This window comes from Sceloporus undulatus, chromosome 2 (assembly GCF_019175285.1).
Source record: "Sceloporus undulatus isolate JIND9_A2432 ecotype Alabama chromosome 2, SceUnd_v1.1, whole genome shotgun sequence".
Taxonomy (NCBI): Eukaryota; Metazoa; Chordata; class Lepidosauria; order Squamata; family Phrynosomatidae; genus Sceloporus; species Sceloporus undulatus.
The window spans coordinates 28,964,175-28,981,893 of record NC_056523.1 but is presented as its reverse complement, the minus strand read 5'-3'; the positions used below and the strand labels follow the sequence as shown (position 1 = coordinate 28,981,893).

The following is a 17,719-nucleotide window of genomic DNA, read 5'->3' as shown; positions in this document are numbered from 1 at the left end:
AAATAACATTTCATAATATATATGGGGGGGGCAGTAATCACATTTAGCTTTCCTCGTAACAGAGAAAATAGTAGTTTGAAGGGAAGTCTATTATAGCTCTTTTTATACAGACCCTCCTATCTAGTGAGACTACTTCCATATGAGAGATCTCTCCCTCCCCCACCACCATTTTTCTCCAAATGACAAGCACAATTCATTGATACAGGAGTTTTAAGGAATCATCAGAAGCCAAAGTTTCTTCCAGAGGTCAAGGAAATGTCCAAACCAATATAATTATGCAAGGAACCCAGGATGTGACACAACCTTAACAAAGTCATTCTGAAATCGTTTGACAGTAAATTTCCCTGTTCCTACCCTAGAGCACAAGAGAATCCTCTGTTTTCTAGCTGCCTTCTCCAAGACAATCCTGATTTTTTTAAAAAAAATGTTGAGTACAAGCTGGGTCTTGATGCAGCCTGATGGGCACCTAAAGGCGATGTCAAAGCCCCCCCTGCAGCCAATAGAAAGACTGCCATCAAGATTTTGACATTGAATGCGTCATGTCATGTAGATAGATGGTAACTCGAAGGAGTGAGAGCTGCCATTTACAGGACCAGTGACAAGAACTGTACAGATCTGTGCAGTTTTCAGATTGCTTTAATATGACTGGTAACCAACTGTTCAGCTCACATTATTTGTGACAGTGTGTCACTCTGGCACTATCTGAATGAATGATAAGCATTTTCAAAGCATGTGGATTCTTCCTTCTGGACAATAGCTTTTCTTTTTTTAAAAAAGAAGAGGCCCTGGAAACAATTCAGAGAATGAAAAGTCCACTGTAAAAGTACTTTTTAAGTTGTATTAAAAGATAACTAGTGGAAGTGAAAATGAAAGGAGGGTGCCATTTTTGGGCTCCTTGCTACTTGCAACCAGGTCCTATTTAAGCTTGCTTCCTGGAGAAAGTCTAGTGGACTTAGGCTGCATCCACACTGTAGAAATAATATAGGACACAATTTAACTGCCATGGCTCAATAGTGTAGAATTTGGAATTTGTAGTTTTGTGAGCTATTTAGCCTTCTCTGTCAGAGAGTCCTGGTACCACAACAAACTACAAACCCCAGAATTCCATAGCATTGAGCTATGGCAATTAGAGTGATGTCAACCTGGATTATTTCTGCAGTGCGGATGCAGTCATTGGCCCCATACAGACAGGCCAAAATAAAGCTGCTTCGAGTCACTTTGTAGGTATGCTGTTTGTATAATGCATGCGTACTAAGAGTCCAGAAGCCGCACCAAAGCCATGATCCAGTCCTAAGGACTGGAGCGCAGCTTTGGCACAGCTTCCAGACTCTTAGTATGCATGCATCATTTAAACAGCATATTTCCAAAGTGACTCAAAGCAGCTTTATTTTGGCCTCTCTGTATGGGGCCTTAGTTAGGCAAAGGATGTAAATTGGATAAGTATCAGCTCATACAGTATACCTGAGATAGGATGCTGTGGGCTATGAAGTTAATCTACCTATCATAGATTCTTGGTGTGGAGGGGAGAACTGGTAAGGGAAAGCTAATACCCATATCTAAAAGAGTAGAGGAAACATTGAGCCGTTAAAAATTTAGGTCATGGATACACAAGGGAATGATTGGTTTTACTACATTTTATTGACTATATGGGGAGATAGTGCTGGACTTCCAAAGGCATTTAAGTCTTTTTGGTTAGAAAACACTTTTGATGTCTTTAAATTATGTATTGTAGCTATGTACTATAATATGGAATGTAACTTTGTCTACTACTACCTTTTGGGTTTATTTATAGTATAAAATCACTGGCTGTGTGCCGTAAATAAATTTCTTTTTGTTGTTGCTATAATACAAAATCAGTTTTTTTAAAAAAAAATCGTTAGAAAACAAAAGTTAGTGGTTGACGGCATGGTTAAGATGGCACAATCTTGATTTATAAACAGCACTTAAATCACAGTTTCTCAGTCCTGGTATAAGAGGTTTTTTATTTTAAAAAATCTACTTGCATCATGTCATGCAAATGATGGGACAAGGGAAGGGAAATAAGTTAGTACTTCTTCTTGGTCAAGAAACTGATTTCTTGGATTGAGATTGTTATTTCTCAACCAAGTTTTGGACTCCTCCACTTGGCTCTTAGGCTGCAGGTTATGAGTCAGCAACCAATTCTACTAACAGATGTAGTTATGGCATGCCATGCTGCCTGCCATGCTAAAACATTTCTGATAATGCCAGAGTAGCTGTCTTTAAAGCTAAGTGCATAGGGCTGTCATGGAGCACTGTGCTACAAGCCTGGTAGACAAACATAACCACTTTGTAGCATAGCCTTTGTGGTGAAACATTATTTTACCGCTCTATCTAGGGTGCTTCAATTCAATACAAAATAGCAAGCCTGCTTTTGTCACACTCAAAGGGGAAGTGAACTAATTCGGGCTCTGTAACAACTGTATTAGTATGATGCATTTGTTGTCAAATACATGTTTCATTTCTATACTTTAAATCTTTAAATTCTAAATCTTAAATGTATGCTTAAGTAGTTTAAAGTCTGACACATTAATCAAGGAATAATGTTTAGACTCTTTTTGTATCTTATTCACAGATTGCTTGCCTTTTTGGAGTTGATCAGAACAGTCCCATATCCCCCCCTCCCCACACCCTACGTCTCTGTGCCTTTAAGACCACCACTTAAAAAACTGATGTTTTTACAAGAGCATTCCTGGGGGTATTAGACACTACAGCAAAAGCTAATGTAGTATCCTAGCATTATCTTTTCCAAATGCTATCATATTGCAGGACGCTCTTTGGCATCTCAGAACTAAATTAGAATCCATCTCATACTTACAGGGAGATTTCACTTTCTAGGATTTTAACTGAGGTCTTGTCTGCACAGGCCAAATAAAACGCCCTCCCCCTGTCCTCTCAGTAGGGAGTCCTGATGACATATGGACCAAACCTCAGTTCTGGTGTGAAGACTCTGGACAACATCCGGCCCATTCAGCACTAGAGCCCAGGTGTACCTCTCTTTGTAATGTATTTTTAAAATCTTACCTTTTGCTCCAGATCTCACTGGAAGATCCAGAGCACTTCATTGCAGGACAGAGTGGCTGTTCACACCTGCATCTCACTGTTCTACCTAGTGCAGCCTCAGAGCATCACTTGCTCTGAGGCCAGAACGAGGTGCCAAGCCATATGATTGACACTGGACACCTTTTTCTGACCTCAGAACAAGTGATGCTTAGTGGCAACTGCCACACCTGGCAACTGAGCAAGACACACATGCAGACAACTACCCGACACGTCCAGGGAGCACTTTGTAACAGGAGGATGTCAGGGCAGCTCTGGGGCAAGAATATTCTGGGCTGATCCCAGAGTATTCTGGCCTGCGCTAATAAATAAAATATAAATGAACCAACATTTGCAAATGTTTCAAATGTTGAAGTCTCTTCTGTCATTGATTGGCTGATATTTAAGCTTTATGTTTTTCTGTAGGTTAGCCAATATACATTTGCTATGTGCAGTTACCGAGAAAAAAAAGCTGAACCTCAAGAGCTGTTGCAGCTGGATGGATACACTGTGGACTACACGGACCCACAGCCAGGTAGGAAAGAAAGTTATATCATGTTCTTTCTTTTTGATTGCCTTATTTGTTTGCTGTACACATATATACATCTGATCCAAAGAGCCTTTGTCATAAATGGCTACGTAAGAGAGGATCTCAAAGTCCACTTCTTAGGCTCAGTTTGCTGCACCATATCAAGTTTTGTTCTGAAAACTCCCCAGCCCTTATGAGGGCCTTTCAAAAGGCATAGTGGCATTACAGTGGGCAAGAGGATATAAGAAAGCTTTGTGGGCAAGCAGAACTCTAGCCTTTGCTTTTAGACTGCAAAGCCATTAATGCCAGGTAGGTAACAAACACATCTGCATGTTCTACCTTTCTAATGACTGATTTCTGATTTCCTTCAGGTTTGGAAGGTGGCAGAGCATTTTTCAATGCAGTGAAAGAAGGTGACACTGTGATTTTTGCAAGTGATGATGAGCAAGACCGTATCCTGTGGGTCCAAGCCATGTATCGAGCCACTGGGCAGTCCCACAAACCTGTGCCACCCACTCAAGTTCAGAAGCTTAATGCTAAAGGAGGAAATGTGCCCCAGTTAGATGCTCCAATCTCTCAATTTTGTAAGTAAAACATGCTGGCACTACAGCAACAGTTTTTGTTCAAAATATTGCTTATATGTAGATATTTATTTGCTTGGGGGAAAAACACCCAACCTTTTCTAAATACATTTTCCATTGGTTTTTATATACACCTGAGGATTCTCAATGTTATTTGAAGCAAACCAAGAAAAGAATCCTATTGAGGAATATTCAGAGTCTAAAATGCAATACTTGATAAGAGGTCTATCAAAGATAATCATGTTTTAGGAGGCTAATTGTTTTAAACAATAACATGTAATCCGCACAGTGCCTGTCCCTTTTTCATTATTCCTCTGTGCTTTCCAGTTTTTCTGGGAGAAGCTATTTATTTGCATCACATGATTACATCTATTTTGTGCAATTTTAATTGCCATGGCTCCATCCTAATTAACTTTTGATGACTTAGAATTTGATCACTTAGAGTTCTCTGCTAGCGAATTCTAGTCTACTTCCCTGAACTACAGTTCCCAAAGTACCTGTCTATACTATTGAAGCAAACTGATTGAATTCTCAGCCCTTCTCTTTTCAAAGTACCTTGGTGCCTTCTAAATCCAAAATACTCATTGTGGTGATACCTTTATTAGACCAGTGATAAGGCACAGAATTCATCATGATAATGTTCAAAGCCCAAAGGCAGTTAATAATCATGCAGGAGGAGAAAACCGACACTTTTAGAGTCACAGATCTGCATCTTGCCTGCTAAAGATGTTATGATAGAAAGGTTAAGCCACACACCCCTGCGCATGTTTGCCCAATGAAGACAGTCAGCTTTGAAATCTAGTGTGACAAACTTTGCACCTGCTGATTGCCATATCACTGCACTGTCTGGATTTTATTTTATGGTCAATATGGCAATCCCTGTATTTCAAGGAGTGGTTTTTTAAAATATCTCATCAAATGGGCAGAATTCCTTGGAATGGGGCTATTATACAGTTGAAACAGACATAACTGTGTTATACAGATACATCATAGGAAAACTGCATAGAAAACTAGATATTATGCACTGTAGTAAACAGCTAACTACTGACCCTTTAAAGTTATTGCTTTAATCTAGGACCACATAGCCTCACACCACTGAATTGCTCTAAGAGAAAAAGAAAGGTTATTTCACCCCCACCCCCCCAGAGATGCTCTTATTCTTTTACAGCATGTGAGTGAGCAATGTTCACCCACATGGGCTGCACTTACATGTCTACGTGCCTTGGAAGTGATGTTGCACCCTTTCAGGGCAACATGTTTAGCTGGTTTTCTACTTTTTTCTAGTAGTTGGTATCTGAAGAGGGAGAAACAAAGTAAGCCACCTCATTTGCGAGCTATTTGGAGATAATGTTGGCCATGATTTTTTAAAAGGCGAATGTGTTGTTCAGAGAGATTGGTTGGTCTTCAGGAGAGGGACTTCAGAGGCTGTAAAGGTGAAGTTTGGAGCTGCAGATTTACAGTAAATGAAGGCATAGAAAATGTGTAATCATGCCTTCTAAAACCTCAAAATTAGCTGTAGGTCAGATAGAAGTTGAAGCTTACTTATTGGATTATTTTTCCAGTTAACTTCAAGTTCTTATAAATAAATACAAATGTAGAAGAAGGTTTTGTCAAGGCAGTTTTCATTGCTATGTAAGTGCACCAGAACTGAGGTATGATGGTTAATGAAATTAAAATATTCATAAAATAATAATTGAATGTTGTGCAGCTACTCCAATATAGTGACTGATATTTTGTTGGTTAGTAACTTATTGGATAGATGTCCAATCATTCCATTCCATTCCATTCCATTCCAATATTATGCAGGATTAGAGTATTCTAGCTTTTCTGCCTTAAAGTTGAAGTAATACATTCCATCAAATGTGGAGAGAGTGCACTCTATGAGCTGGACATGGCCACCAGCTCCCTCCAAAGCCCCTTGGCTTGCCATTCTTTAAAATTTCAAGAACGAAGATTCTCTATAATCGTCCTCAGTACCTCTAAAATGCTTTCAGATATGTTTTTTAATATTCCCAGTTTTTCCTCCTGTTAAAAAAACTGAAATAAACTCAAGCAGTACAAGCCAGAAGTAACTTACAGTCATGTGGTACTGTGTCATGACACAAAACCTGCCCCCACACAGGAGTTGCCCACACCTGTGTTATAGTGATCCCAAAATATGTTACAATCCTGGGCTTTAGAGAGTTACCAGAGAAAGGGAATTTCCTAGTTGTATATACATTGGATTTTGGAATTGCAGGACTAGAAGAGAGTCCTTTCACACAACAGAATTATATCACCATGATTGCACTTTAATGTGCATGGCAACATCATATGGAATCCTGGGGTTTGTACTTTGATTAGGTGCTAGAACTCTCTGGCTGAGAAGTCTAAATATCCCTCTCTAAACTGCATATCTCAGGATTACATAGGATGTTGCCATGGCAGCTAAAGTGGAATCATAGCTGCATAGCAGTGTCCATGTTACTGAAGCCAGACTTTTGCACTAGCATGGAACCCACCTTAAACAGGTGCCTTAACACATTAATCCACATGTGTTTTTATTGTACTTCAACATGGGCACCTGGTAGGTAAAGGATATGAATGATACATATAAATAATAACAGTAATCATCATCATGTGATGATAATAATAATATAGTGGGACACAGTTCACATGGAGTTTTACTATACACAAAGAAGTGACTAGCCATCTGGACAAATGGCAAACAACTCTACAAACAAACACCTGAAGTAAAGAGAACAGTTAGGTCCATTTCATTGAAAGGTCAAAGTGGTTGTTTATCTCACTTTTCCATATTACCTGTCTATTCATGTGTCAGAGAGAGTTTTGAAATACCTCAATCTTACAGGCACTGGAAGTTTTTAGGCACCACACTACTAGGAAAGCTTATTTCCTCATTTGCCACAGAGTATATCTGTGAGAATTCATAAGCTTTGAGAACATTAGATATGCTTATCTTTTTTCACATGCTTGCATAGCTTGGACTCTTACACTGTCTTTATTATTGCCCAGCAAAGCTTGGCTTTCATTTCAATATGACTGAAAACATGGCATGATGTGGGTTGGTTGAAAGATACTCATTTCATGTTTCCCTTTTGTTGCCTGTACACATTATACAAGGAATTTTCTTTGAATGAACTAGAAGTTTGACTGATTGATTGAAAAAATACAGCATTGTGCTTTATAATAGCATGTGCATCCCAATCCCACCTCCTTGAGGTGCATAGACACAAGCACATTAATGCAAAGAATTATGAGCAACAGTACATTTTCAATTATGCATTTAGGACATAGGTAAGTAATAATGGCATACTCTTCTGAATTGCTTGCACATGGATGCTGAGGAGCAGTTTGGTGGCCTCTCTTAGCTCCCTGAATGGCAAACACATTTTCTCCCCTTGGGTCACCCAATTTTGTTACCTAAAGCTGTCTCACTCCTATTTCTGGCATTCTGTTTATTTGGCCAGGCATTTCAAAATGCATCTTTGGGGGATTTCATTTTTCAGTTTGCCTCTTTACTACAGAATTTTCTCTCCCCTTCAATTTCTCTCTCTCTCCCCTCCTAACTGAACGCTGATAGAGCCAAGATGTGGGGTATACCAGTACATCTACACATGTGGAGACTCAGTGACTGCACTGTAGAATCTATAACTCTGCCTACATGCCCTCCTCCTCTCATTGGTCCTTTTTTCCATTAGGCATTTCTCAGGGAGCAGTGATGTCCTCAACTCCAGAAACTGTGGGAGTGGGTGGGATTCCTAGGATATTTACTGCATGAGACAGAGGGAAATCCATACTACCTTCTGCACCAGATTGCTCCATTGCTTTTGGATAGATCAAGCATATCACGAAATCTCCCCTCCTACTTCATTTATCCCTTTTTTTCAGCCTGAACTCCATGTTGAACATTTCAGGGCAAGAAGCAAGTCAGAAGCATGAAAGGGCCTTGTGCACACATTATGTATTACCTCTTACAGGGTGAACCAAGTCTTCTCTTTTAGCTAAACAGAATAATGTGCCCAATGACCTGGGCCTCTAGGTTTTACCAGAGTAAGCAGCAAGACTCAGTACCCAGCATTATCTTTCATAACAGTGAGGAACTGATAACAGTAGATGGGAAGAATAACACGTTGCCTTGTTAGATATGCCTTCCTTACCCTTACTTCCATTCTTTGTTGTGTAATCTCTTCCTTTCAAGACAAAGGAAAGGAATCTGGAAGAAACGTGACAGTGGAAATGGAAGTGGCTGTCTCCATTTCCTCACATTTATCATCTTTTGCAGGAGGAAATCAAACATCCAAAATTCAGCTTCAGCCAAGAAAGTTTCCTCTAAATAAAAAGTCACTTGCTCTGACTTAACATGTCACAGTGGAGAATATGGGCCACTGTTCTCTACATCCCCATTTCTTCTAGTTTTCTTTCTGCCTCATATAGTGATAGAAGACAACCAGAAGAAAATGTAAGGGTAAAAGAATGCAAAGAATTTAAACGTTTAAATTCCGGTGAACAGAACATAAGTAATATGTATGAATATGGAGTAGCTGCAACCATACCACTAGAGGTTGCTAGAGATAATCCATAATTTTACAAGTAAAAGGACACCAAGAAATAAATGTGAAGAACACATGGAGATAGTGCAATTACTCAGAAGTGAAATGAACTACATAAAACTGTGGTCTTGCAAAAGCATAATATGTGCATAGGCCTTTTGCCTGAACCCATGCATCTGTGCTGCTTTTTATGCTCACCAAAACATCAGTGAGCTCTGGCTGTGAAGGTTCATGCTTTATTAATGCCTGCATATCTGCATCTATTCTTCTTATGTTAGAATACCAAACTCCTTTTAGCTTACATAATTGGGCAATAAAATAAATGCAGGTAGGGATACAAGAAGCAAAAGTGAGTCCTTATGCATACATGAAGATGGTGAGATATTACAGGACAATGGAACCAATTGTTCAGTTCCCAAGTAAATCAAGTATTGCATTTTAAAAGGTTTTATTTGGGGTTTTTTTTTTTCTTGTTCAACTGCAGAAAGGTAAGGATTGTTGTAAGAAATGCTATTATTCTTGCATATTTAGCTTGCATATTCTTTTTTCTTTCCTTTTCCTTGTTCACAGTACTGTATGGTACATGAAAGGCTTAAAAGAAAGCCCACATTAGGAAAAAAATTCTTCTAATTTTTTATTAATACTTTCATGGATGACATAAATTGCCTAAAGTTGGCAGAACTGTTTTGTATTACCAATCAAGGATGTCGGGGGGAAACACACTCCAGCCTTAAGAGGAAGCTGTCTGTAAAACAGAAACCTGAGAACAACACATTTTACAGTTGGGAAACTTGGGAATAATGCTGAATTAATTTGGTTCCCACCTAATTTATCTTAGCAAATGTAAACTTTATGCAACCCTTGACTTCTCATTAGATAGATCGTTTCCAACTTTGGGTAAATTAGATAGCTTTTTTTTTTTTAAAGAAGAATCAGAGTCTATTTTTTGTGGGGGCTTTAAAGGCAGAAATCAGTAAATTCTGCTCTTCATTTTAATAAGGCTCTACAATTCTTTCTCTTTTTTGGTAGGAGACTGGTACTTTTGTTGGTGCTTTTTTGTTTACTGTTGCAGAAAAAAGAGCAATCCTATATATGTTTGTTTAGAAGAAAATCCCACATTTTTCATTGGAGCTTACTCCCAAATAAATGTATAAAGGATTGCTATAGGAAGTTCCAACCTATCAATATATACATCTATACCCATAGCTTTTGCTCTGTATTTTTAAAATGAAATACAACACCCTTTGGCAATATATTAATTTTCATTAAACGGCCACTTGTCTGGGGATATTAATTTTTGTCTGTTTGGTTTTACTGGCTCACTAGCTGAAATGTATGCATGCACAAATATACACGACACCTATACACACACACACACACACACACACACAGAGCTTTCAATTTTTTTTATCTTTAAAAGTTATTTTAAACATGAAAGATTGTTCAGTAATTGTTTCACATATCATCTGTGCTTTTCTTTTCTTTCTTCCTATTTCATTTTGTTTTATTTGTAATAAATGTAATGATGTTAGTCACATCACGTGCAAACGATTTGGCTGTTATTTTTGAGAAGTTGTGTGATCCCTTGTTTCACCCTCTTATATATTTTCTATATATATATTTATATATTTATATTTATATGGCTAGGTTTATTGAGCTTCATAAGAAATTTTCAGCTGTTAAGTGTTGTTGTTGTTTGTTCGTATTCTTTTTAAGTTGTTTTCTTTGCCTTTAATTTTCTTATTTTTTTTTTCATTCTTGCTTGAACCCAAGTACTCTAGCTGCTAGGTTAGAACTCCTGTCTGCTTTCCTGAGCCTTGTTGCTAGTCTTTATGTTATTCTGGTTTGTTCCTTCTTACCCTGCTAACTTCTAGCTGGACTCAAGGGTAAGTGCTTCCCTGTAGCTAGCACAGCTCAGATAATCACAGTCGATTATCTGACATATGCAATGTGCTTTTTTTTCCTCCTCTTAAATCTTTCTCATGTTTAGATTTTGTAGTAAAAAAAATCCATATTATTTTCCTGAATTTAGGTTTGAAATGTAAGTTTCCATACTGAAATTAGGATGCATGTGATGTTTGCATAATTGCCTTCTCTCCCTGGCTTTCATATTGGCATCAACTGATCCTCTTAGTAAAAGCCAACCATTAACATTTCCTTTTTTTCCCATCCCAAGGTTGTAAATATGAATTAACATCATAATGAGACCGTAACTATTACCTTTCTTTTGTTTTCATGGAACCGACATCTAGTTTGACTGCTTTAATGCCTGACAACAGATCATTCTGCACTTTGCCAATCTACCGTTCTTTTTTGTTTCGTTTTTCCATTCCAATGATTAGCATGGTGTAGTGCACCAGCAGAATGGTGTTAACCCTGGACACTTCCAAGAATAGAAAGGTAGGGTAGGAAGCTTGGTCAGAGAAGGTGCAGTATGTTAAAGGGGGAAGTTTAAACAAGAACAATTATAAACAATTCCCTGCTGGCACAAAAAAGAACTCCTTATTGTTTAACAACTTCAAAATGTTAGCCACCAAAAATGGGTTATCAGGGCGATGATCATTTTAACAGTCCTTCGTTGGGTATATGTTCTTTATTTATGTCTTTAAACATAGATATGCCTCACAAGACAGAAAACAGCTTAGACTCTACAGGGTTTCTTCCTTTATCCCATCCTCACCTTCTCCCCTCTTCTACCACCACCACCAGGAAAATTCATTAAAAATGAATGTTTAGCATGTGATCTCAAATATAATTGTTTTAATAACATTGCAAAACTCTTTTTTTCAAAGTAAGAAATCTACAGTCCTAAAACCATATTTTATTTATTTTTTTCCTAGTAACATACTGATTTTTAAAAGAAAGACAAACTGCACGATTTCTAATAAAATAAGCTTTTGCCCCTCCATGTTAACTCTTAAACAAGGTGATGTACTAATTCTTTATTCATGTTCAAAAAGCTATTCCTCAAACAAATGGTGAGTGCACCTTTACTCAAGAGGGAATTGGAACTATTACTGGTCACGAGAGCTGGCAAATATGTATCTGGAGTATTCTGAATGCAGTATGATATGGAGCAGGTGGATTTATGCCACCTGACCATGAGACAATACTCCTCTCTTTTTTTCTTTCTTTCTTTTTTTCCATAAGCATACCTTGGATACCAGGCAGAATTTCTTCACCACTACTAGCAAATACTTCATTTTATTCTTTTCATTCTTTTCTTCAATTCTTTTATTTTGATTTCTCTTTTAATTTGGTGGGGGAGGTCTGAAGAGGATCAGATTTGCAATAGTACAGAGTTTTGGTAGAAAATCTGGATTTTGCTTCTTAAAAAAAAGAAAGACTGAATGAATTCTGGTCTGACAGCATTATATATATTATCTTGCATTAGAACGCATTCCTATCCTCTTAGTTGTTTTATTTTCAACAATGTATGTGCTTTTAGTTGCTTCAGTCTATATTTATCTCTCATGAGAACACTGCTATGTTTTCTTGTATTGTCAACTTGCAGATGCTACATTACAGGAATGCAATATTCAAATACAAATTCAATTTTCACATATTTTTGCATGAACCTTAAATATACTGTGTATCACTGTCTGGGCCTTTTAACAGCAATGCAGGGGGAAATCCCCCGCTAATTAGTTAATTCAAAACAATTCAAAATGTGGTAAGTGGCACATTTTTATGTTTTCTAAAACTTATTTATTAGATATTATTAAAGTATTACCCACTAAATATTAAACACTGTTCTCATTCAATTTATAACATATTTAGTGAATTGTTTTATTTTTTAAGTAATAATAATAATAATAATAATAATAATAAAATCTTTATTTCTATCCCGCCCTTCCAAAAGATCAGGGCGGCTCACAGCAGTGTGACAAGCACACAATACAAAGTTAAAAACATATAACAACAATATACAGACTAAAACAGCAATAAAAGCCCCATAGCCCGTCCTCATGGCCACGGAAGAGGAGGGAGGCCCGCAGGATCTTAATCGGGGAATGCCTGTTTAAATAGGAAGGTCTTAAGGTCCTTCCTAAATTGGGCCAGGGTGGTAGATGAGCGGAGCTCGGTGGGCAGCGTATTCCAAAGGGCTGGGGCAGCTGTGGAAAAGGCCCTTCTTGTAGTAGAGGCCAACCTAGCCCCAGGCACCTTCAGCAATTGCTGCCCAGATGTTCTGAGGGTGCGAGGCGGATTGTACAGGGAGAGGCGGTCCTTTAGGTATCCTGGGCCCAAGCCATTTAGGGCTTTATAGGTAATAACCAACGCCTTATATTGAGCTCGGAAGCGAATGGGCAGCCAATGAAGGTCTTTAAGTACAGGTGTTATGTGGCTGGTCCTGGATACACCAGTGACCAGCCGGGCTGCCATATTCTGTACCAATTGAAGCTTCCGAGTTTGGTATAAGGGTTGCCCCATGTAGAGTACATTGCAGAAGTCCAGTCTTGAAGTTACCAGAGCATGTACCACAGTTTCTAGGTCCCTCCGGTCCAGGTATGGACGCAGCTGGCGAATCAGCCGAAGCTGGTAACAGGTGCTCTTGACCGTCGCGTTCACCTGAGCAGTCAGATGAAGCGACGAATCAAGAAGCACTCCCAGACTGCGTACGGAGTCCCTCACGGGGAGCGTGACCCCGTTCAGGACAGGTGGAACCACCGCCATTCCTGGACCGGGGGAACCCATCACTAGTACCTCCGTTTTCTCTGGATTAAGCTTGAGTCGGTTTTCCCTCATCCAGTCCATTACTGACTCCAAACAGGCCACGAGAGGAGAGACGCCATCCCCGGTCACTGCATCAGTCGGAGACATAGAGAAAATGATTTGGGTGTCATCAGCGTACTGATAACCCCGCGCCCCATGTCTCCGGATGATCTCTCCCAGCGGTTTCATGTAAATGTTAAATAGCATGGGAGACAGAATGGCTCCTTGAGGGACCCCAGTTTTAAGGGCCCGCTCGCTGGAGCACACGTCTCCCAGCTGCACCATCTGGGACCTCCCAGAGAGGTAGGAACGGAACCACTGGAGCGCAGTGCCCCCGATTCCCACCTCAGCCAGTAGTAACTGTAGTAATGTCAAAGAAGGGACCTGTATGGTATGAAATTTTTACTCAAGTGAGTATTCCTATACGAATGTTAACATTGCTTTCGAACTAATGGAAGCTTGTGGCAAACTCTAAAACAGCAAGAGAGACAGCAATACTTTTAAAATTAAATTTGGTACACCAAAAGCCAAAATAACCAATGAAACAGTGTTTAGAAGCATATATACTGCTGACATTTGGGGGGAAAATCTGTTTTGTTTTCTGTCTTTCTCTTGAAAACCTGGAGTGTTCACAGCCGCTGCGCTGTGATCTTTGGTTCCTACTTATTTTCCACATATGTATTCAGCTTAACATCACAATCCTATACATGTCTACTCAGAAGTAAGTCCCAGTGAGTTCAGTGGGGCTTACTCCCAGGTAAGTAGGTACAGGATTGCTGCCTAAACCTATGAGACTATGAAGAAACATAGCAGTTCTCCAAAGCATGCAGTCAACTGTGTGTACAAAAGGCTTGGTTTAGCCCCTGGTCACATCTGCCCTCTCATCTGCTATTGTGAAGCTCTAATAGTTAAAACAGTGGGGAAAAACTTACCATATTAGGCTGACTATGCCAATACAGAATTTTCTAGAAATATCTGTAAATGAGTAGCTGCCATCAATCATTGTCATTCCTTTATTTCATGTCTACTGATGAGGTTGACTAGTGTCATTGTTTGTTACTGTCCAAATCATAACTTCACTCTTGTAACATCAAGCAGATATGACAAGCACACATTTTCCAGATGAATAAAATACAAAGTCACCTTTTAATTTACAATTGGATGGTTGGTAGTGATGGTTAGGTTTTTTAGTTTTTAAAAAATAAACAAATCTGTTCTAAAATGTACTCAGATGCTCATTTGCCTTTCAAGCTAAAACAAAGCTTATTTTGCTTGTAAAAATAAATAGAACAGGATTCCAAATCCTTACCAAGAAGTGGCCTTTTAATAATAATAATAACAACAACAACAACAACAACAGGAATATTTTAAGGTGTTTTGCATTTATTTCTAAGGGGGAGAAATCTTGATAGAGCAACAAGAGATGAGGAGGAAGAAAAATAGGCAGGAAAAGAAAAGTGTATGACATTTCTGTCTGCTATGGTCAGTAGATCTTTGACCAAAAAGTACCCCTTCTGATAATAGCTTATAGCACAAGGAAAGGCAAATCCTTTACTTCTCAAAGCAATAATCTTCCTAATAGCACTTTTTCCAGAAAGGAATTTACCATTTATGATTTTATTTATTTCATGAAGTCATTTATCATTTATCATTTATGATGGCAGAAATTATGATGTCAGTTCCCTGACCTAAAATTTGCTGTTTGCCATTTTATATAGTAGATAACCATGGGAGACCTAGCACAGTATTGGCTGCATTTTCTGGCAATGGCTTTACAAGGTTTAAGGCAAGGGTTTTTCCAGCCCTACCTGCAGATGTCAGGAACCAAACCTAGAATCCCCTGTATGCACAGATTATACTCTCTAGCCCTTTGACTTGGGGTCCGTTCATGTGTTCCTTGTTTTTCCCCTTTTCAATGACAGCCTCGTATGCCAAACCAAACTTCACTCTAGGGTTTCTCATCCTTTGGGTCAGCTTTTGAAAACACACTATAGAGACAGTAATAGGAAGAAAGAATCGACCAAGTAAGAGAGAAATATATACAAAAAAGTACTATATTTTGGAAGGCTGCAGCTGTGACTGAGTAATCCTGTTTTTTTGGTCTGCAGTGCAGTTTTGAATGCATATTAAATAAGCCAAATACTTCAGCAGACAAATAAGCCAAATGCTTCAACAGATATTTTCAACTCCTTTGGAAAGGAATGATATATGACTCTTGAAGTATACGTTTTGATTGCTGTTATTTTTTCAAGATATTAGAAGACCTAAAATATTTTATTGTTACCAATGATTATCCAAGATGCCTAACATGCCGTATCAATGTGTATTTTGATAAATGGCATAAACCCCACCTAAATTGATTAAAACATTCTTCAGACTGCCGAGAATATTTTATATTTTAATATTAATCAGCAAAAATTCCCTTGAAACTATTGACTCCATATGCAATATGAATTAGAGCAGGAGGTAAGGTAACAGGGACAGTAGGCTTAAATACCATGCTTTGCTTTTCCTAGATAGAGAAATGTTTAGCGCAAGTCTATATTTCTGCCCCAGCCAAATAAACACTTGCTAAAAATGGAAGCCAATCAAAAACCCTAAAACAGCTTGCTGGTGCATTGATTTTATAGTGGGTGGGGGAAGGATCAGCATTGCCAATGTGTGCTGTTAATTAGAATTTTATCCTCCTACATAGCTACTAGATATTCTGAAGAGCTACAGTGTAGTTTGGATACAAAACAAAAAATCATCTATGTTGAAGAGTCTGATCTGCAGCACAATCACTTCTCAAATCCTTCTCCAGTTTGAATCATGTTTGGTTTTTATGGGAGACCTCCTTTAGTTATGACTATTGTCCCCATTGCTTTACATTCAGATCTATGGAGATGGGTCTGAATGCCATCTATACTGCTGTCTTATATGTAATGAACAACCACTGAACACTATTTGAATATATAAATTTATGTCTGTCTATAGTGATGAACCTTCTGTACCTAGGCTTCCAGGAGATAGCCTTCTGCAAACTACAGTGAATTATCCCGTGTGGGATCAGTCCCATAAGTATAGATTACAGTGTGTCTTTTCACAAGGTCACATTTAAGCAGTCACATAGATATCACCAGTTCAGTTTGCCAATGACTTGAATAGAAAAACATTGATGTAGCCAGGCTTACTTTGCTTTTGAATGAACTGCAGCTTCTGTGTGGATGTTGTATAAAGAGCTGTTGTGACTTGTATGTTTGCAACAGCTCAAAATTTTGCTCTGCCTGATCACTGAATTCACAACAGATGTGTATACAACACCCATGTATATGGACTCATTGCATAAACACAGCTCCATGCAAGTGTAATTCTGACATAAGCCTAGTGGTTTTTTGAGCTCTGAAGAAGCACTCTGAGAGCTGTCAGCATTTGTTAAATTAGGTTGACCTAGGGAATGCTAAAGCTTGGGAACTAAGAAGATTTCTTGGAAGATTGTTAAATTTCCTGTAGATTGCATATAAAACAGCTACTACCCCATCCCATCATGGATTACCTGTTATCACCTTGTGGGAGATAACTTCATAAAAAGTATTGAACTACCCCATACTATACAGTAGCATATGGATGGGTCTTATCTAGAAACATCCTTGCTCATGTTTATAGTTTTTTACATACATGGAGACCTTTTAAAATATGAACAAGTATTCAGTCCACCCCAGGATGACCAGACCTTTTCCTCTTCCAGCACATGTCTCACATGTCCAGGAGGAGTTCCAAAATGTCCTCCATTTTGAGCATAACTAAGAAGCCCATTGAGTAACACCTTGCTGTTGCCCTTCAAGAATTTTGTCTACTTGGCAGCCTGTCCTCACTGCAAAAACGGGGATAGAATAGATCCTTCTAAAGTTATTTTTTAGCAGCAACTGTAGACAAGACTTGCTAGAGTTTGGAGTGTATTTGTTTCTCAGAGGGGTAAAGGTCAGCAAAAGCGTTAAGCCAATGGCTGCTTGAGGACACAATTCAGATGTTGGAAGGGTCTTTTCCCCCTTATTTTCAGCACAATTGACAAATGAAAGAAGTAATTTAAATGTAGATTCAGTCAAGATTTGTTGCTAGTAAACTGCAATTTTAACCCTGTGTCTTGCTCAGAGCTCTGTAAGTATATTGCGAGCCAGCAAGCCATTTTAATGAAGGCATGTTCACCAGAAAAATACAGCTCAGTAATAAAACCCAGTATATGTAATGTAGCTGTAAATAAACCATATGCAATGCATTTATATTTCTATTACTGTTTTTAGCTTTTA

The 17,719-nt window shown here is 38.5% G+C and overlaps 1 protein-coding gene across 13 annotated transcripts in view; it reads left to right on the top strand.

Moving 5' to 3' along the window:
- Nucleotides 1–17,719, top strand: part of CADPS (calcium dependent secretion activator) — a 466,363-nt gene that overhangs the window by 264,785 nt on the left and 183,859 nt on the right. For 7 of the 13 annotated variants that reach the window (XM_042450102.1, XM_042450101.1, XM_042450096.1 and 4 more), the window contains exons 10-11: nucleotides 3,484–3,592; nucleotides 3,958–4,170. In XM_042450102.1, coding sequence (XP_042306036.1) covers nucleotides 3,484–3,592; nucleotides 3,958–4,170 — 322 coding nt within the window. Of the gene's footprint in view, nucleotides 1–3,483; nucleotides 3,593–3,957; nucleotides 4,171–10,594; nucleotides 10,607–17,719 lie in introns of all 13 variants that reach the window. The other 6 variants (XM_042450094.1, XM_042450091.1, XM_042450099.1 and 3 more) reach the window with 1 other exon arrangement.